We start from the raw sequence: 21,873 nt of genomic DNA, 5'->3' as shown, positions 1-21,873 counted from the left end.
ATTGAAGAAACAATCCACAGAAATAGATGGAAAAAATGCTCAGTTTCATTAGTCATCAGGGAAATGCAAATGAAACCTACAATGACACCATATCACCCCAGTTAGAAAGGATATTAAAAAGAAACAAAAGAACAATATAAACAAAAATATAAATAAATAAATAACAAAACAAAACAAAACACAACAAAAAAAACCCCAAATATTAGTGAGAAGATAAAGGAACTCCTATACATTGTTGACAGTAATGTAAATTAATTCAGCCATTAAGCAGAACAGTAAGAAAGTTCCTCAAAAAAGTAAAATCAGACCTACCATATGATCTAGTTATCCCCACTTCTGGGTATAAAGCCCAAAGAAATGAAATTAGCATACCAAAAAGAACCCTGGGATGCCCTTTGCTTATTGTAGTACTATTCATAATAGCCAAGATACAGAATCAGCCTAGATGCCCAATGCACACATGAATGGATAAAGAAAATGTGTTTTTTATATACTTCATATATGTGCACACACACATTATTTGGACATAAAGAATGAAATCCTGTTATTTGCAGCAAAATGGATAAAACTGTAAGACATTATGTTAAGTGAAATAAGCCAGACACTGCCATTGTCTCTCTCATATGCTGAAGCTAAAAAATTTGACCTGAAAATAGACTAGTGATTATTGGAGACAGGGGCAGGAAGGAGTGGAAGAAGTCAGGTGATTTATCAGTACATGCTATATACACATATGGAAATATCATACTGAATCCTACTAATATGTACAAATAATAGATGTTAATAAAAAACTCAGAAAATTTCAGAACTGAGTCTTATAAAGGTGAATGGGCATTTTTCACTCTTGTGTAGGAGTAAGGAGGATGGAAGAAGGCAAACAAGCACAGCTGAGTGGTATATCTGTTGTTTTACTGTTAATTTGACACATCTGAACCAAAGCATTCACAATACTTGATATACGTTGTAGAGAATCATATACTATTGTCTTAGACATAACCACAGAACAAGCAGAACAATTAAAACTACATAAGGCCTTAAAAGATATCCACAGTGTGTATTATTTCAATATTCATTCATTTACAAATTAGACTACATACCGTTAATTTTATTTTTATTTTTCTTTCATTGTTTTATTCAGGCAGGATTCATTCAAGGAAAGGCAACTTAGTTTTTGTGTGTGAGCTTTATTTTTTACTATACTGGTTAATATAAAACTTATGAATTAAATGTTTTATTACCTCCTGCATACAGGAGTAAATCCATGAAATTCTTAGATAGTAACCCAAATGAGTGGGTCCTATTCTTAAAAATAGCCAAAGTGAAAAAAGTCCAAATAGCCAGTCTGTTTGTGGTATTGAAGAACAACTAATGGACTTTCAGGTTTTCATACAATGAAGAGTAGTACTACAATTCTACAAGATTAGTCAAAATTTGAAAACAACGTTGCATTACAAATCAGTCTTGAAACCCTAAATGCCTTTTAGGTAACTAAATAAAATTTAAGTAGTTGCCTCACAGTATCAAACTTATAAATCCAAACTAGTTAAAATTCAGTGCCACTATGACTGCATTTACAAGGTAACTAATTGGTAAATTAACAGATGGCATAAAAATTAAGACTTACTTCATTTTTAGGATAAATGTATTATAATGAGAATACAGAAAATTCAATGTATTTTACAATAAAATAGCCATTTAAGCTCCTATCCCTGTACAACAGGGTTAGATGAACCCTATTTAACTTGATGTTTTAAAATTTTATTTTTACAGTTTATTCTATTATGAGTACTTGAATTGCTTTAGATATACAGCTTTTTTAAAGAATATTACATCATTTGTATATCAGGATAAGATTTAGTACATTGAGATGTTTTAAAAATATTTATAAATTTGTTTCTGATATGCAAAAGCATTTGGCAATACTTTTACAGCATTTGATTTTATAGAACTAATTAAAATTTCATACAGTACTCATCTTGATGTTTAAAAAAAATTCACAGAAAAAATATAAATTACACAGCCTGACTGCATGATACTGTTATTTCCAGTTTCTATTTCTGGTAATTAAAACCTTCATTAAGTCTGTTAACAAATCATTACCTGTACATTTTTGAAGGCAACTGACATGATTTGTAAACAAAACCTTCAGGTTTTATATTATTTACCAAAGAGTGCAGTTCAGCAAGAAAAGAAAATCCAGTATGCAAATTTACAGAATATTTTACAAATTTACCAGTTCCTGTGACACAAACTGTTTCAACCTTTCAAGGTACTGTCCATAAAGTTCCACATCATTATGTCCTGCTCCTTCAACCCACAGAGGCTCCACAGGTCTTTGGCAACGCTCAAATAATGCGAGGCCATGTGAAAAGTCAATAACTTCATCTTCAGTCCCATGAATTATTAATACTGGAGAGGTTATCTTAGAGATTTTGTCAATGCTGTAGGGGAAAGAGAGAGGGGTAAGAAGACTCAATAATATGGCTATGTAAAAAGAAAGAAATTTTCTTGTGCTATAACAGAAAATTCAAATATTTGATCTCTAAGATTAAATCAGATTTTAAGATTCAAAAGTTGCCTTTTATATTAAGTCTAACTGAGGAAAGTGACCTTCATGTACTTCTGCTTTGGTGGAGTCATTCAATGCTGTCATCCTTTTGCACTGTTCTAAAATACTGATTTTTGTTTTTAAACTCAGGAAAACTTAAGCTTTCAAAGACAGAAATTAAGAACAATTTCAAGTATGTGCCAATTTTATCTCCTTCTGCACTCATATTCTCCCTCCTAATTTCATACTAAAATCACAACAAAACATTTTGGGTTTTGTTCTTATTGAGGGAATAAACAAACAAAGATAGGAAGAATGTTAATGCACCAAAATTTTAAAGCTAGAAAATAAGTGAATGTGAGACAGAACTGATTAAAAGGATAGGAAAAAGCAAATACAACTTTAAGCAGACAGAAGGGTAAAGTGAAGAAGCAACCCAATTTGTAACAAAGAAGGCTAAGGAATTTGCTATGGAGATAAAGGTGGGGGATTAGAATATAGAGAATTTGTTCAGTCTGTTAAAACATATCCTCCTCTTTCATAGGTCCCCTTTACCTCTCAATTGCAGCTAGGTGGTAAGCCACCTTCCCCCAAGACTGAAGGTTCTGTGAACTCAGAACTGTCAGAGTTTAAGGTAGAGGTATCAGTTACAGAATACTCATATATTCTGGCTATTATGAACCCTACTTGGTTTCCAAGAATACTGGAAGCTAGGCCTTCACCGCCCAAGGGTTTTTTTTTTTTTTTTAAGAAAGAGAGAGATTTTTTTTTTTAATATTTATTTTTTAGTTTTTCGGCGGACACAACATCTTTGTTCGTATGTGGTGCTGAGGATCGAACCCAGGCCGCACGCATGCCAGGCAAGCGTGCTACCACTTGAGCCACATCCCCAGCACCCAAGGGCAATTTCAAAAAGAGCTTTCTTTATTGATTAGATTAGATTAGTTCTTTAGTTTTACACTCGTATATATGAGCAGACAGCCAAGAATTATTAGATATTGGAAGAGAATACCTCAAACATAAGATAGAGATCAAAATAAACAGAATTTTCAAAAGACAACTTAGAGGAGTCAGTCAGAAAGAGAAGAAACCTTATAAAGAAAAAGGTTTTTCAAGAACTTTTGAGAGAGAGAAAGATAACATTACGGCCTTAAAAAAAGAAAATCACCAGACACAGTGATACATGCTTATAATTACAGTGGCTTGAGAAGCTGAGATAGGAGGACTGCAAGTTTGAGGCCAGCTTTGCATTTTAGAGAGGACCTAAGCAACTTAGTGAGACCCTGCCTCAAAAATCATCATCATCATCATCATCATCATCATCATCATCATCATTATTATTAATTAAAAGAGCTGAGGATGTAGCTCAGTGGTAAAGCACCCTTGAATTCAATCCCTAATTCAATTAAAAAAAAAATCTTGCAAAGAAAGAAATTAATCAGTGAAATAATTCAAGGCTGAAGTTGCTAAGAAAAATTCTTGTATTATTTTTTATCAGAAAGATGTTTTAACTATAAAGGAATTAAAACTTTAAAAAACAAACTGTTTTAAAATAATTTACAACCAATGCTATTTCTGCTCATGTGAAGTAAAAACGGGAGCTAGACAGAAATATAAGATGGCAATGGTATAGACGCCATCACTTCCCTACATTCATTACTACCATTCAGCTAAACAGAAGTTGCATAATGTATATACCTAAAACAAAACTAAACCAAAAACAATTAAAAAGCCACAGTGGTAGAGTGCTTACTTAACATGCAAGAGGTCCTGGGTTCCAGCATCACAAAAATAAAGCAAAATAAAAATTTAACAAAACAAAATCCCTTCCCTCCTACCTCCCACAGCCTGCTTGAATGATAAGATCACATGCTCCCATAAGCTTCCCTATTAAAATGATCACATTCTGGCCAACATAAAAAGATTTATGCTTTGAAATAACCTCCATAGTTCTTCTAAAGAACCAAAGGATAGATTGGCTTTTGGCCTGTCACTCACAAAAAAAAAAAAAAATCTTTTGTGTTGCTGCCAAGAAAAGAAAGAAGACTGAAATTTGCCAGTTTCTTCCTTTTTGTCTTTCTCCCCTCTGAGTAAAACAGGACATAGATTTTTCTAACTATGAAGAGAAGCAGAAGAGAATATCTGCTTATCTCGAGAAACATGAAGAAGCTGCCTTTCTTTCAATCCATTTAATACTGTATGTTTGCAAATTTTGTGATGATAATACTTATTCTAGCTCATTTAAGACTCAACCTTTTTTTGTAAATTAGGTGTCATTAACTAGAAATTATTCACTCATATTTCCTTCTACCTAGTCTACTCAATGGCATCATCATATGTTGGCAGCTCAAGGCAGAAACTTTAGAGTCTTACTCAGTTCTGTCATTTCCCTTCTCTGCAATACTACTGCCATTACCCAGGGTGCAAGGCCCTCCTTGGTACTTCTTATGTAGATTACTATTACTCAAACATTTCAGCCTCCTTACTGGTCACCTGCCAATATCCTTTTCACATTAGTTTTTCACAATTTCTTTTTCTTTTTTATTTAATTTTTTAAGATATTGATGGAACTTTATTTTATTCATTCATTTACATGTAATGCTGAGAATAGAACCCAGTGCCTCACATGTGCTAGGCAAACACTCTACCACTGAGCCACAACCCTTCATAATTTCTATGTGATGTAAAACAGTTTATGGCTGAATAAACTGTATCATCAATGCATGCTATGAAAGAAAAAAAAATTCCCTTAAATGCATCTTGGAATTGAACTATTTTGAATATTGCCACTTACTTTGGGAATGCATCAAAACAGTAGGTCTTCTTTGTATCAGGAAAAGCAACTCTCATTCCAGAGGTCAAAGGAGAATGAAGAATAACAGCAGCACTCTCATACCGAGCAGCAAGATCCACAGATGGTACTGTACCTATACTTTGGCCATATATGATCACATTTTCAGGACGAATGCCATATCTATAAAATTCAAAAGTTAAAAGTTGGACAAGCAATGTTCCATCATTCTCTAAAGATTTGCTATTAGAATGAAAAAATTAGACAATATCAATTTATATTTAAAATTGAACTTTCTTAGTTATCACCATCATGTTGTTGGGTTTTTTTTTAACTTTTTCTTTTTCTGTAGTGTTGGGGATTGAACCCAGGGCTTCCACATGCTAACAAGTGCTCTATCACTAAGCTATACCTCCAGCCCTATCACCATCATTTTTAATGCTACTTAGTAAGCTCTATATTCTCAGCTTATTTCATCTATATTCTCAGCTTATTTAATTGCCCTTGAGATCAATCCCCAGTACCCCGCCCCCACCCACACACATTTATTAAATCACTTATTAAGCTCTACTAATTCAAATCTGGCATATTGTTGTCCTATAGAATACCTTATGTTATAATTGTTGTCTATATAATACCTTAACAAAAGTTCTTTATTTATCTAGATACTGAGAATAAAAATGCTACATATAGTTATGGTCTGGAATGAGTATAAAAATTTTAGTCAAAATCAAATTACAATTTATCTTAAAGTTTGTTTACCTGTAAAAATAGACTAATGATTGAAAAGATCAACAGATAAAATACAATTCCAAACACCATGTGGTTTGGTTAATTATGAACAGACTTCATTCTACAAGTCTCAGGAGTATTTTACCCCTTTTAACACTGCTACAGATCTAAAAATGTGAACTCACTGACTCAATAAATATTTATTGGTTATCTACTATGTTCCAGGAACTGTATTTATCCACAGTATAACTGTCCCAACTGTAAACTACTTGAATTGTAGGTGAAGTGATACAGGAGCTAATGAATGTAAGGTGAAGGGTTATAGTGACCTTAAATATGTCTTTCCACCTACAAGGCAGACAGTAGTCATTTCTGGTAGCCAAGAGCCATTTGCCCAGCAAGCACCATCTGGTCTTTTGGAAAGGTAAGGGAGCTTTCTGAGAATCTGAACATTCACCAGGAAAGAGCAAGGCTAAATACCCATGTGTTCTCTTCCAGGAGCACAAGACTATTTGAATTATCCAGTTAGTGACATACCTCCACATAGTTTCTTCCACAAACATCTGTGATATGACCCAGAAGTGGGGTTTCCAGCTACACCTGACTCTAAATGTCACTCAACTCAGAAATGCCTTTTTATTTACAATTTACCTAGTTGTACATGCTCCTTAGAAAAGAAGATATTAGGAGAGAGAATGTGTGCAGTCACAGCACAACTCCTAACATTGCACTACTGCTGTCAGATGAATAGAAGCACTGTTGGTGGCAATTATAGGTTGTGGGCTCAAATGAGCAATGGCAAGAGTAGTAGAGACATCTCCTAATTAAGCATGAACAATTTCAGAATAGTATGAGTTAGAAAGGACTTTAGAGACCATCTAATCTAGTTGAGTTGCTTAATGAGCAGATGTTCATAGTTAATGATAGACCTATAATTATAACCCAGGTAAACTGATTCCTGCCTGGTACAGTGTTCTTTCCACGAGAGCACACACATGCAGAGCTCAAGATTTGTGAGAGAAGGCTAAATGGTGAAAACCAGGCCTTTATTTTCTGTTGACCTATCAAAAGGTCAGAAACTGGGATTATTTTCCCAGTTGAAAAGTTCATTTATTTATTTCCCTCTTCCTGATTACTTAACATTTTACTTTTGGCTGGTAAAAGAAATACATGGCATGTATTCTAATTATATACATTTTGTTAGAGGATAGATTTTCAGAACTACAAAGAATTTTGGAGATCATTACACTCAACTTTTTCAGTAAAAAGACGAGGAAACAGACTCAGAGGAGTTGAATAAATTTCCCAAGACTACTAACTCTTTCAACTGTACTTAGTTATGAAAAATCATACAGGAGAGCTCAAACAGTATGTGGGATTATTTAAGAATTTATTCTGCACTTGTTCCTCATTAATACTTGTTATCAAACGTGTTAAAATTAATTATTCAAGACAGGCAATCATTTTAGAAAGTTTCCTTCAAATTGGTATCTGGCCAGGTGCAGTGGTGCATGCTTGTAATCCTAGCAACTCAGGAGACTGAAGCAGAAGGATGACAAGTTGAAGGCCAGCATCAATAACTTAGCAAGTCCTGTCTCAAAAATTAAAAAAATGTAAAAGGGCGGAAGATGTGGCTCGGTGGTAGAATGCCCCTGGGTTCAATCACCACTACCAGAAAACAAACAAAAAATCTGACAGGAAAAAAGAAAGCTGACTAATCAAAAGAGGGAATATTTTTCGAAAGACATATACTCATGTTTTGTTTCAAAAAAGTTGTCCTTCTATGTTAAGCACTAATAATAGAGGCTATCTACTTTACCTTTGCACCTTCAAAATCATTATTATAGATGAAATTGACCAAATCATGCTATGTGCATATATAACTATGACAAAATAAATTCCACTTCTACGTGTAAAAATGAATTCCACTATTTTATATGTATGTATACGGTACACCAATAAAAATTAATTCAAAAAGGATTTGAACCACTCTCCCAAAACCACATTATCAAGCTATACTTTATAAGTATATCTTTGTTATATGAATCACATCAATTATTTCAGTATTTTAAAAGATTATAATACTTTGTGAAATATAATATTCCAATGGTTGACTTTGAAAAGTGGGTAGTATTTTGTTTATTTAAGGCCTAATGAAACTAATATCAGTACAGTTGAAAAAGAGTTTTATATTTCTAAAAAAGTTACACCTATTAACAAACAATGAGGAGGTTCTTTGACATCATTAATATTTTAAATATTAAATTAGAAATAGTAAGTTTTCTTTGTGCTTTAGTTCTTTAGTACAATACTCTGGAAGTCAGGCAGCTTATCAGTATATAACATCAGAAAACTTAGATATCTATTTATTGTACACTAACTGCATTGATAATAAATAATTTACAAAAACTTGAGATTATTTCTCCAAAGTTTAGGAGTCCAGAATGTAAAGTAAAATCTCACCTTTAAATAATATTGAATTACTGTTTTTTTTCTCATTCCCTTAAAATGCTGAAATTTTGAGTAATTATTTGTATATCATGCACCAATAAGTTTTTTAAAACCAAATATTCATCGTTGCATTTAACTTTAAAAATTCACACATACATGCATTAATACATATACAAATCTGAGCTATCTTTAAATAAAAAAGTTTGTTATTCTATAAAATTTAAAACTGAAACCTAAAAGTTGGACTATTAACATTGGTAAATATAATCTTTATATGGTAGTTCAAGGAATATGTAGTAAAACCAACTATTGTGTAAAAAGCAATTCCCAGTCACAATTTACCTTGTCCTAAGACTAAGCCAGGCAGCTTCAATATCTGCATAGAGGTTCTTCTCTGTTGGCTTCCCAGAACTTGCACCATATCCAGAATAATCATATGAGAATATATTACAATTAATCCGTGATCCCAGTCCTATGTAAAAGCTGCTCATCTGACCAAGATCAACAGCATTTCCATGTGAAAAAAGTAAAGTATATTTGGCATTGGGTGAGCAACGCACAAACATACAGGCAATTCTGTTGCCTTTACTGGTTCCAGTCATGAAACATTCGATAGCATCTTTTTCTCTAGAAGAATACTGCCAGTCTGCTCGTTCTGAGAGGTGTAAAGTCCAGCGGCTTCCACTTTCATCACACATCAGTGTGTAAGTTGGATCAGGTGGCAAAAATGCTAGTTTAGAAGCAATTTTCCCTGGGCAAGGAGGACAGCAGAAGAGGCAACACAGCTCACTAAACGAAAGATTATTCATCTTCTGAAAAAGAAAAGGAAATCACATAGGTTTTAATAACTGAATGTGGACTCTGTATTCTCATATAATAGATTAAAACAAAGACCTGAACAAATACTACTGGTGGTTAACATCTAGTACTATAATTTCAAGTATCCTTCTCCCAAGAGCTTTTTGGCATCTTCCTAGGAATACATTAAACACTGAAGTGAGGCAAATATTCCTGGCCAATAGGCAGACTCAAATATTTTATGTTTCAAATAGTGATGATCATTATTCTCATTTAACAAAAATATGAAAGGTGCAGAGGTATTCATTTACAAATAATATAGATGATATAAATTATCTTTAGGTTAGTTTGTACTTTCTGTTTAATTCAATGTACATCATTATACCAAAAACGAGAGGAAATCACTTTAGGAGAGTGACTAAAGAATTGAGAATACATGAAAATATATGAAAAGGAAAGAATGCCCTTTTCATTCAATACTGAATCAAAATATACTCTATAGTAATATAATGTGTTGATTTCCCAGTGCAAACACAGTAAGTAGAAAGAAGCTGAAATAGTGCAAGAAGAAGGGAAACAAGGCTAAACATGACATGAAAGGTTTTAAAAAAATGAGTAAAGGAAGGACAGAAGAGGGCAGATATTATAAACATTTTTTTTTTTTTAAACCCGGGGCATTCTACTACTGAGTTACATTCCCAGCCCTTTTCATTTTATTTTTTATTTTGAGACAGGATCTCACTGAGTTGCTAAGGCTGGTCTAAAACGTGTGATCTTCCTGCCTCAGCCCTGTGAAGAAGCTGGGATTACAGACATGCATCACTGTATCTGATTTGGAAAAACCTTTACTTGATGTTTACCTGAATTCTTTTAAACCAAATACAGTCTGAGTGTTAGCCTAGTTGGAATAAGAATTATAATAGAAATAAAATTATGCAATATCTACAGTGCTAACTTTAACTAGCTTCCTGAAATATGTGCTGAGAGAGTTCTGAGGGCATGCACAGGGCTTAGCAAGGCAAAGAATATGTTCTATTCCAGAACAGTTGACCTGATATATATATATATATGAGTTATAAAGGTATGATATATCAAGGCAGTGTGTTTAATAATCAATGTTGACCTACAACAGTCAATTAAAAGCTCAATTAATAAGTAAACTATATATAGCTAAACTATATTCCTATAATTTACTTCTTAACCATGAAGACTCTTACATACTAAATTAGTTTTAAAATAAATCTGGCTGGGCTGGGGCTGGGGCTGTAGCTCAGCGGCAGAGCACTTGCCTAGTATGCATGAGGCACTGGGTTCGATCCTCAGCACCACATAAAAAAAATAAATAAAGGCATTCTGTTCACCTACAACTACAAAAAAATAAAATAAAATAAACCTGGCTAACAGAACATACATAATGCTGCAGATGCTTCTAAGGATTTAAAACATCAAAGGAAAGAAGCACACAAAACTGCAATGCCAAGGTCTTGTGTAATGAAAAAACAATCTGTCCTTCTTAATGGTGGCAAAAGAAATTATTCTTACCTCCACTGCCCAAAAGCCAGATAACTACAGCCCATTCAGTGATAACTCACAAATTATCACTTTCCAAATAATCTGAAATAGGGTAGAAACATAGACCTACTTTTTAAAAAAAATTATTGCCTTCTTCTCTGTAAATTTCAAAGTTTTACTGTGAACTGAGTTGAGCAAGTTACTGAGGGAAAACATTTTATTCTTGATTTAAAAAAAAAAGCATTGACATAGCTTGTTAAATTTAGATAACTTCAAGTCCAACTTACAAACTTATCTGAATGAAAATATTTACTAGTTATCCTTGGGAAAACAGCAACAAACAAACAAAACCAACATAAAACAAACAAACAAACAAAAACCTGAAATGACAAGGCAGTGACTCATTCTTTAGGAAGATAAGTCTTAAGAGACAACAAATTGAATTTATAGTAGAAGCAGATTTTTTTTAATATTTATTTTTTAGTTGTAGTTGGACATAATACCTTTATTTCACTTGTTTATGTTTGTATGTGGTGCTGAGGATCGAACCCAGAGTTTCGCACATGCAAGGCGAGCACTCTGCTGCTGAGCCACACACAACCCCAGCCCAGAAGCAGATTTTTGAACCAGACAAATTAAGGATTTAAAATAAGTTATAATAAATCCTTTTAAAAAAAGAGAAAAACTACTTATAAGATGAAGCAGGAAAACTGTCATAAAGAAAAACCCAACTGGAAATTCCTAGTTTAAAAAATTATTAGGTGTTGTTGGACTGGAAAAGCTATTGATGGATTGGAAAAATGAATTGGTTTAGCAGTTGAAGAACACATTAGTTAAGTTGGAGGATCGGGCCAGAATTTCAGGGTGATAAGAGAAAACAGAAAATAAAATTTAGAAGAAATGCCAATACGTATGCCATAAGAGTCTGAGGAAAATAAAAAGGAAAAAAAAAAAAAAACAGAAGATAAAAAGACTTAAGATCTTCTTAAAATTAAAGATAATTCATATTGAAATAGCTCCAAAAGTGAAAAAAGGATATCGAAGACAACTCTCACAGCTAGACACACTATAGTAAAACTGAAAAACACTAGAAACAAACCCAAAAGTTTCTAAAAAGGAAGCATGGATCTCACTTTCAACTGAATAAGTCAGTTTTCAACAGCAACACCAGAAACCAAACACACTGGAAGACAGTTTTAAAAGAAACTAAAAATTTTAAACTTATGCTTTTCACATAACTGAAATATCATTTTATTATAAGAATAAAATAAAGATAGCTATAAGCATACAATAACTCAAAAGACTTATCAAGCCAAAGACCTTTTTTGAAAAACACTAGCAAGGAAGGAAATAAATTCCAAGAGAATTCATATCTGAAATTATGAGAAATAAAGGAGAATAGCTAATACAATGTGCAAGTAAGTAATGAGCAATTTTTTTGTTGGGGATAGGGGTTACTGGAAACCAAACCTGCGGTGTTTAACCCCTGAGACATATATCCAGATCCTCTGAAAAGAGCCTCTTATGCTAAAAGCTTAGGCTGGCTTTGAACTTGGGATCCTCCTGCCTCAGCCTCCCAAGCCGATGGGATTACAGGCATGCACACCCATGACCGGAGAGGAAATACATTTTTAAAGGTAGTAAAATATATCTCTAACAATCCAGAATAAAAGTTCTAGAGAATACCAACATGGAGAGAAATGGAGTATAGTTAGGGAATATTAAGAGATGAAAATGTGCTGGGGAATCTGACTTGTTCAGAATGACAGTGATAAGCAACTCTTAACAAGTCAGCTAAAAGTAGTAAGAAAATCATACTTTGTAGGCTATATCTAATGTAGTTATATTAGCTTTTTTTTTTCAGAGTACCCAACACAAGAAAAGAGTAAGAGAAAATAACAACAAAAAAATTAATGGTAGATAACAAAATGAAGAACCAAAACTTGATTCTTAGAAAAGGTTTCCATTGTGACTATTTGCAAACAGTATTAACAGAATATCTACTCAGTGCCAGAGACTATTCTAAATGCTTTTTTAAAAATATATTAACCCATTTTATTCTTTCAACAACACCCTGACATAGGGACTATCTTTTTTCCCCATATTTTTTATTGGTGCATTACAGGTATACATGATGATGAGATTTGTTGTTGTACATATGCACACAATATAACAATATAATTTGCCAATAACACTTTCTAGCACTTGCCTACTTCCTCTCTGCATCCCACCCCTGGTCCCTTCCTCTACTTCTACTGATCTTCATAGGTACTATGTTTATACCCACTTTGCAATTGAGGAAACAGAGGCACAGAATAGTTATAGAACTTGCCAGTAGTCACATAGCTGGTAAAATTCTGGAAGCGATAAATGGAATGACTCTAGAGAATGAATTCATAATCTCTATTTTGTTGAAAGGGTCCTCAAACAACACTGACTATGAGGAGGTAAATGTTATATAAGTTTATTTTTTGGGTGTCCCCCAAAGGCCCATGTGTTAAAAACACTGATGACCAGGATGGCAATATTGGTATGTGGTGAAACACTTAGGAGCTAGGGCCTAGTGTTGGTTGTCTTTAGGTCACTGGAAGTTTGCCCTTGAAGGGGTCCTTGGAATCCCAATCCTCTTTGCTTCTCTTTCACTTTCTGGTCATGTGAAGTAAGCAATATGGCTTTTCTACGTTTCTGCCATGATGTGCTTCCTTACCAGAGCCCAAAAGTCAAAAGGGCCAACTAATCATAAATAGGAACCTTCAAAAATATGAGCAAATATAAAAACTTTTCTCTTTATAAGTTGGTTATCTCAGGTTATATTTGTTATAATGACAGAAAAGTGACTAACAAAATGCTACATGTAAAAGGAGAAAGAGCTACAGGAAAAAGTTTTTTAAAAAGGCAACTCAGTGGCAGCAAGAGCTGTTATACCAGTGATTTGGGAGGTTGATAAAGGAGGATTGCAGGTTCAAGGCCAGCTGCAGAAACTTAGCAAGACCTTAAGCAACTTAGCCAGATCCTGTCTTAAGAAACACCAAGACAGTGAAGACAATCTATTGAATGAGAGTAAATACTTAAAAGGGCTGGGAATGTAGCTCAGGGGTAAAAGTTTCCAAATTCAACCCCCAGTAACCACTCCCCAAAGAGTACCTGTCAATAAATTAAATGACCTCAAATGCATAATTTCTTGAGTAATGCAAAAGGAATAAATTGGCATAAGAAACAAGAGGCAAGAAGACATAAATAACCGTGAGAATTTGAACAGGAAATAAAAAAAAAGCCGCCTTCACCTAAAACACTTTCCAAGAAAAGTTATTCCAGAAATAATAAATACTCAAAACTCACTTCCTGAAGCTATTACAATCTTTATACTAAAAGTGAGTAAGGACTGCACAAAAGTACAGCAACAATATGTAAAATGCACATAAAACATGAAGTACTATAGTTGAAAGAATGATGACACTTCCAACGTTAAACCAAAGTAGTTTTCCACATTAATAATTAAGACTAAGAAAAACCTATAGATAACACAGAAACAAAAATCATGATCTACAGATGACATGACTATCTAGATACAAAAGTCAATATGACACTGAAAGCACAAATAACAAAGAAAATAGACAAATGAACTTCTAAAACTTTTGTGCTTGAGAGCATACCACCAAGACAGTGAAGACAACCTACTGAATGAGAGTAAATACTTGTAAATAATGAATCTGTTGAACAGACTTATATCTAGAATATAAGAAGAATTTCCATAATTTAACAATAAAAAGATAATCTATATAAAAAAAAACTCAACAAAAACTCTAAATAAAACAATTTAAAAATGGGCAAAGGATCTGAACAGCATTTCTCCAAAGACAGACACATGGCCAATTAAGCTTGTGAAAAGCTGTTCAACACCAATAGTCATTAGGAAGATACAAATCAAAACCACAATGAAATATCACCTCAAACCCACTAGGATGGCTATAATGAAAGACAGTTAATAGCAAGGGTTGGTTAAAATGTGGAAAAACTGGACATTTTCTGGGTAAGTAAAATGATGCCACAAAATCAGTCTGGTAGTTACCATTTCAACAAGAAATTAACTCAAAAATAACTTCTGGGTATTCCAAGAGGAATGAAAACCTATGTCTACAGAAAAACATGTACATGAATGTTCACAGCAGCATATTTATAAAGACAAAAAGTGAAATAAAACAACGCAAATGTTTGATTAATGGGTAAACAAAATGTAGTATATCCACACAATGGAATAAAAAGGAATGAAAGGTTTTAAACATACATGTTTAGAAAGAATGCACAAAAAAATTGAGGAGACTATTGCTTATGTTTAGTATGTGGAAACAAAACAGAAGCAGATAAATGAAAATCTATGCATCTAAGTTGTGGGAAAGGAGACCTATTGTGAAAATTAGGATTTACTTTCAACAAAGGATTCTTTTTCTTTCTTTTCTTCCCCTCCGCCTTTTAAAGTTTGCTGCTAGAGAACTCACACCCTCAAAATTTCTACCACTGAGCTACCTACCCCCTTATCCTTACACTTCACTTATAGCAAGAGGAATTTCCTAAAATTATATGAAATAATTTAAGAATCTGCTTCTCCTGGTAACTTTTTCCTGCGCACTGACAAAGGAAAAAGATGAGCATCGGTTCTTTTACACCCCTAACAGAATGATCTACTACTATACCTCCTTCTACTCTAACATAAATTACTAACATTATTCATGTCGATTTCTGATGTAATTATAATTTACTGAAAAACTTCTTTTCATCTCCCTATTGTTTCTTGGTAATAATGCAGATTAACTTGGCAAACTCTTATAAAATAGGGTCAGAGAAAACATTAATGAAAACTTATCTTTCCTTCATTTTGTGTGATATTCTGAAAGCTGTGCTCTAAATAAAATCTATGTTGAGTCAATATCTTATCCTATTTATAGTGTAGGTAATAAATAATACATAGCAAACTTTGCTAATACTAGATTTCATGTTAAAAAATACATTGTAAAGTCTAAGATGAATTACTTTGGACCTGGTCTCTATATGTATAAATCTGGGAAAGTAATTTCACATACTGTTTTATGTAATGTCAGAACTTATGTCACAAAGAGAAATCTAAATTAAAATTTAACAAATAGCTTCTAGAATTTCCAATGTTCCCCAAAACAAGCATTTCCTAGATTTTTAAAAATAAACAAATCTTTAATAATTCAAGAACAAAAATAATTAAAAACATGAAGACTGCACAAAATGTAAAAATGGTTTGTCTGCTCTTGTAAGGAAAAAACTCATCAATTTTGATATTTCTCTGCAGTGATGGGGACTGAATCCCCTAGACGCATGCTAGACAAGTGCTCTACCACTGAGCTACAGTCCCAGTTCCACTCATGCTTATTTTGGTTACAAATATTAAAACCCGATGTTTTAGATGAACAGATGAAGAAAACAGAAAAAAAATATATACTTAAAACAGAACCTACTAACACCTGATGTGAACAAACAGAGTAGATGTTTATTAACAAAAAGAAAAGACCAGAGTAGAGCAGAGTGACAGCAAAGGCACTCAACTCTGAAAATGTAAACAAAAATTGGAATTTAGGTCAGTTCTGTGGAAAGGGGGCCTGGAGAATGACCCAAGGGAATCTATCATAATAAAGGTGATCAATATATAACAACTCAGTAGTCTTGGTATAAAGATACAAAGAAAGGCATATCATGGTTCATTTCAGTTATTATCTAAGGACATCATTTATGCCACACACAGTCACCTCAAATCTAGTATGTAACAGGTAACAGCATTCACCAAAATACACCCAAGAAGTGTTATGGTCTTTACAGAGCAGTACATTTACAATTTAATACACACAGAGAAGCTGAACCCTTCAGTGAAGTTTGTCAAAATGCTCCTTTTTCAGTAAAGCTGGAACATATAGAATATTTACAATAATTTATAAGTTTTAAAGAAGGTATCATAATGTTTTAACACATTTTCTGTGTTATGGAGAAATATAGCTAGTGAAACTCCTATGTCTATGAGGTAGGTTGTACTTCTTTCTTCTTTTAGACTGTAAAAAAAATCAGCAGCAAAACCATTCAGCTGCCTGTGAGATCACAGAATCTGAAATTCTGGTGACTTTTCTAGCAACATTCAACTCTGCCTGAAGAAATGCTGCATAGACTACTATATGGGAATAGAAACAAATGGAAAATTTTAAAGAGTATCAGATTTTTTATATTTCAATTTGAAAGGAGAAATTTTAACAGAACTATTTTCTTCTTTGAAAAGGAATCATACTCGATACTAAAGTTACAATGTAAAATACTAGGAAGATTCTATACATACTCAAAGCCAATGAATTACTTGGGGTATTTTGTTGATAAACTTGACAAATACCCTGATAATTCTGAGTTTAGTTTGGAGAAGTTTCTCAAATTGGAAAAATCTACTGGGTGATTCTAAGATTACTTTTCCACTAGTGAAAAAAACTGGTAGAAACAACTGAGGAGAAGATAGCAAGCATCTAACCAAGAGACATCAAAATAGTTCAGTCCTTGTGTAGGTTATAAATTATTATTATTTTTTAATAAAAAGTTAGGCAGTAAGATCAGAAATAAAGAAGTTGTATCCATGACATTACAGAAGAAGACGAAAATAAAGGCTGAAGAGCCTATGTACTATACCATGTAAACACATTTTGGGTCAGAAGTCCACACAGTTCAATGCAGATATTTCTATACTTTTGTCTTTCCTTAGTTTTTAATACTATTTGAAGAGGCTGGGAGTATGGTTCAGTATGGCTGGGAGTATGACTTTCTAAAGATCATAACACTTTTTGAGTATATTTTGGTGAATGCTGTTACCTGTTACGTACTAGATTTGAGGTGACAGTGTGTGGCATAAATGATAAATCCTTAAACAATAACTGAAATGAGCCATGATATGCCTTTCTTTTGATCTTACCTAGCATGTGTGAGGCCCTGAGTTAAATCCTCAGCACTGCAAGATACACACACACCCCTACCTATCAGACATTATACTATCTAATATGGAGTCACAAACTATGTGTAGCAATTTAAATCTGTTAAAATTAAATATTTTGTTCATTAGTTCCACTACTCACATGTGGCTAGTGGCTACCAATTATACAGTACACAGTAACAATTCCAAATCCTACTGGGCAGTGCTGAATTAGAACCTTAGAAGCCCAGACAACTCAGAAATAGAGCTCAAATGCATCACATTCATACTAACTTCAAAAGTTCATTCTGTACACACAGGCAATTTTGATAGATTCTCTGATGAAGCACATGTAACCAAGATTACATACACAATACTGTTTTAGAAGACCAATCTTGATAAAAATATTATAAACTTATTTCTGATAAAATTCTAATATAAAAGCCAGTTTTATAAAAATAATGTAAATTAATCAAGATATTTATATGCTTTAAAGTATGGTTTTGATTATCAAAAGGATTTATGTTCTAGGCAGGTTACATGTAAGCTAGAGTTGCAAGCAAACTATAAGAAACTATCTTGTGACTATTAGCCAGCTGTTTTCTGAATTAGCCCAAATAGAATTCTAAATATTTTTATAATCTTTTTTTAAATATTTTTAGTTATAGGTGAACACAATGGCTTTATTTTTTTTTTAATATGGTGCCGAGAATCGAACCCAGTGCCTCACATTTGCTAGACAAGCACTCTACCACTGAGCCATAACTATAGCCCCTACTTTTACAATCTTGATTGATAATCTACTATGGCAATGCCCTAAAAAATGAATCAAGTATTCCTGATTAAGCAATAAGACAGGTTATCAATTTTTGCATATTTTAGTATACCAGATTCTCATAAAGCTTTTTGTAACTGGAAAGTACAATTATCACAGAGATTTCCAGGACACACCTCCACATGTTGCTGAGCATAAGCTAAAACATGAACAGACACATGTTCCCCCACCTTAATCATCAGTTTTGGCACCTCTACAATAAGACATGTACATCAAGTGTATCTTCAAAGGTAACACAAAAGCTGTCATAATACTTTGGTCTAGAAACATTCTACAAATACACATTATTCCTTCCTTACTTACAAGAAATTCCTAGGAAACTTTTCAGGTGAATATCTATTTAACACATTTCATACCACATGGTATCTATCCATAGCATAACAATCTGATCAAGGCTTTCATGCATTTCAGAAAACTTAAGAATTATTGATAATATGTGAACACAATCTTTTTTAAAAAGAGGCTCATATTACTGGTACCCCACTTTTTTTTTTTTTTTTTGGCTTTATAAATGCAATATCCTCTGAATTCTCAATACTTTTTTTTCCCCGCTATTCTGATAATGTTTCAGGTATTTGCTCCTTGGGCTTTCACCGCTTCTTCACTGATTTTTCTTATGAGGAAAGAACTAAATTAAGCTTCATTTGTATTTGTTGACTCAGAGGACTGATGTAGTCTGAAGAGGAGGATCAACTGGCTATAGGCTTGGGATGCCTTTAACTGTCTGAATAAAGATAGATTTCTGGGGATAGGACTGAATTCCTTTCTTCTCACTCACTCATACCTGCCTATGGGGCAACTAAATGTGTCCTGTTTACCATCTTCTATGAGAATAAAAGAAACTTTATAAATATTCTACAACATGATACAGCTTTAATTACTTAGTCCAGTGAGGCAATTAGGGATTTTACCCAGCAAATTCTTCTATTGAGAAGGTTTGGATTCGCAACATCCCCCAAAACTCATGTGTCAAAGGCATACAGTCACCAGTGCAGCATGGCTCAGAGGTGGAGATTTAAGGCAATGATTGGATTGTGAGGGTTCCTGGATTAATCCACTGATAGCTGAATGGACTACTGGAGGGCTGAAACTAACTTGAGGAAGTAGGCACTGGGGTTGTGGCTTGGAAGGGTTTCTCTTCTCTCTTTCCTCCTGGCTGCCATGAGCTGAGCAACTTCCTTCCACCACGCAGTTCTGCCATGATGTTCTACCTCACCTCAGGCCCAAAGTATTAGAGCCCACTGATCATGTACTGAATCCTCTGAAACTGACCAAAATAAATCTTTCCTCCTCTAAGTTGTTCCTGTCAGGGATTTTGGTCACAGTGACAAAGAGGCTAACACAGGAGGCAATACCTCACTTTATTTTTCTATAAAAGGAGTAGTGTGAACTAAATATTAAGGTTTCTTCTAGTTCTATAATGTGTTGTGACTAAGATTCTTCTCATAAGTTTCAAATTCACTTCATCATTCACTGCATGTAAAAGAATGAAATAACTTGTAAAATTTAATATTCTCACCCCATTACTAAGAAACAAAGAACCTAGTTTATAGCACATTAATTTATATTTGACAATTTATAGTTCCCGAGTTGTAATTTTGGGGATGGGGCAAGTGGAGAATAGGAAGGTATTCATAACCGGATAAGAGGTTCCCATTTCCCAGAACTGTTTTCCAAAATGAGTGTTTTCTGTGTCTCCTATACACTGTAGGGAAATATTTTGTTTTCCAAATTGTGAAAAAATATACATACATCAAAATTTGACCATTTTTTAGTGTACAATTCTGTGATGTTATGGGTACCCAACTGCTGTGAATGATCATTACCAGCTCTCTCCAGAACTTTTTCATCTTCTCTAATGATATATCCAATAAACAGTAACTCCATTTTCTCCTTTGCACAGTCCAACAACAACCATTCTACTCTCTCTCCAAATGTGACTACCCTAGGTACCTGGCATAAGTAACAAAATTATACATTTTGTCCTTTTTTTTTTTTTTTACTGGCTTAGGGTCCTCTATGTCTTTAAGGTTTATACATCTTGTAATGTATGTTAGAATTTTCCTTAACTTTGAAGCTAGAATAATATTCTATAATATGTATATACTTCATGTTTTGTTTATCCAGTCTTCCATTGATGGGCATATTTTTGGCTCTTATAAATAAAGCTGCTATGAACACAAATATGTAGTCAAGTTCCTGCTTTTATTTCTTTTAGGAAGGAAACAATGTTTTGAGCAGCATAAAAATATTTTAGTTTTACTCTAATGTAGATTTACTTTTCTAAATTATTTCTTACTTCCCATCAACTGGAAACAAGATAGATATACTGTATCTAGCCAACTTGTATATACATATAAAATGAAGCTAAAGTAACACTTCAAAGTAAGTTTAAAAATCTGAATCAAAAATACTTTAAATTTAAATATTAAAATTAGGAGAAATGAAGTATTCAAAATACTTGTTTAAAATTCTAAGGCAAAAACTTCAAATATTTCAGCTTTAAAAACAATTAAGCCAGGGTGTAGTTTAATTGGAGAGTACACATTAGCAGGCAAAGACTCATGAGTCCAATCTCTTTCCTAGCAAATTCTCTAAACTTGAAATTTTCAGAAATTTTATATCTTTAGTACCCAGTGAATTATCACTAAAAGATTAAATTGCAGTGTGTACATACATCATTAAAAGGTATCTTCTAAAAGCATGGAAATGTATTAATGGTCCAGAAAGTCCCGTTTCAAAAGGAGCTAGACTTCTTGGGCTTCAAATTGTTTCCTCTTCAATCACCAACTATTTTCTAACCATTAAGTCATGTTTGTAGTTGTTTTGAACACTATCATTCATACATTCAACTCCTTAATTGTGCATACTTAAATTTAAGTATATCTAAAGCTGACAATGGCTTCCGCAGAGATGTCACTCAAAAATTGAAGTTTGTGAAACCAAATCAAACAGTATTGTCACTGATTTGTGGCAATGAGTATTCTAAATTTGTAGGTTTAAACTTTGGTAAGTTATGAAAGCCAGCCTAGTGTTTCTTTATCAAAATGTATTTACTAATAAATCTTGTTCAAAGTACTTTTAGTCCTTATAACAATCTTACAAAATAGACACCATTATCCTTCCTCCTCTGATCCCATTTACAGATGAGGAAATACACGCAAAGAAATTCAACTTCTATAGGATCACGATACTAGTAAATGGTGAAGACAGGATTTATATTCAGCAATTTGAGTATACAATGA

General features: G+C 33.3%; 1 protein-coding gene across 2 annotated transcripts in view; it reads right to left on the bottom strand.

The window, feature by feature from the left end:
- Positions 1 to 886: 886 nt before the first annotated feature.
- Positions 887 to 21,873, bottom strand: part of Abhd17b (abhydrolase domain containing 17B, depalmitoylase) — a 40,350-nt gene continuing 19,363 nt past the window's right edge. For both annotated transcript variants that reach the window (XM_027940152.3, XM_071600573.1), the window contains exons 2-4: positions 8,865 to 9,334; positions 5,343 to 5,522; positions 887 to 2,441 (exon numbers count right to left, since the gene is read on the bottom strand). In XM_027940152.3, coding sequence (XP_027795953.1) covers positions 2,222 to 2,441; positions 5,343 to 5,522; positions 8,865 to 9,331 — 867 coding nt within the window. In that variant the 5' untranslated portion in view covers positions 9,332 to 9,334 and the 3' untranslated portion in view covers positions 887 to 2,221. The remainder of the gene's footprint in view (positions 2,442 to 5,342; positions 5,523 to 8,864; positions 9,335 to 21,873) is intronic.

Source organism: Marmota flaviventris, chromosome 13, assembly GCF_047511675.1.
Source record: "Marmota flaviventris isolate mMarFla1 chromosome 13, mMarFla1.hap1, whole genome shotgun sequence".
NCBI lineage: Eukaryota > Metazoa > Chordata > Mammalia > Rodentia > Sciuridae > Marmota > Marmota flaviventris.
The sequence above is the reverse complement of the archived record's forward strand: the minus strand, read 5'-3'. Positions and strand labels throughout refer to the sequence as shown.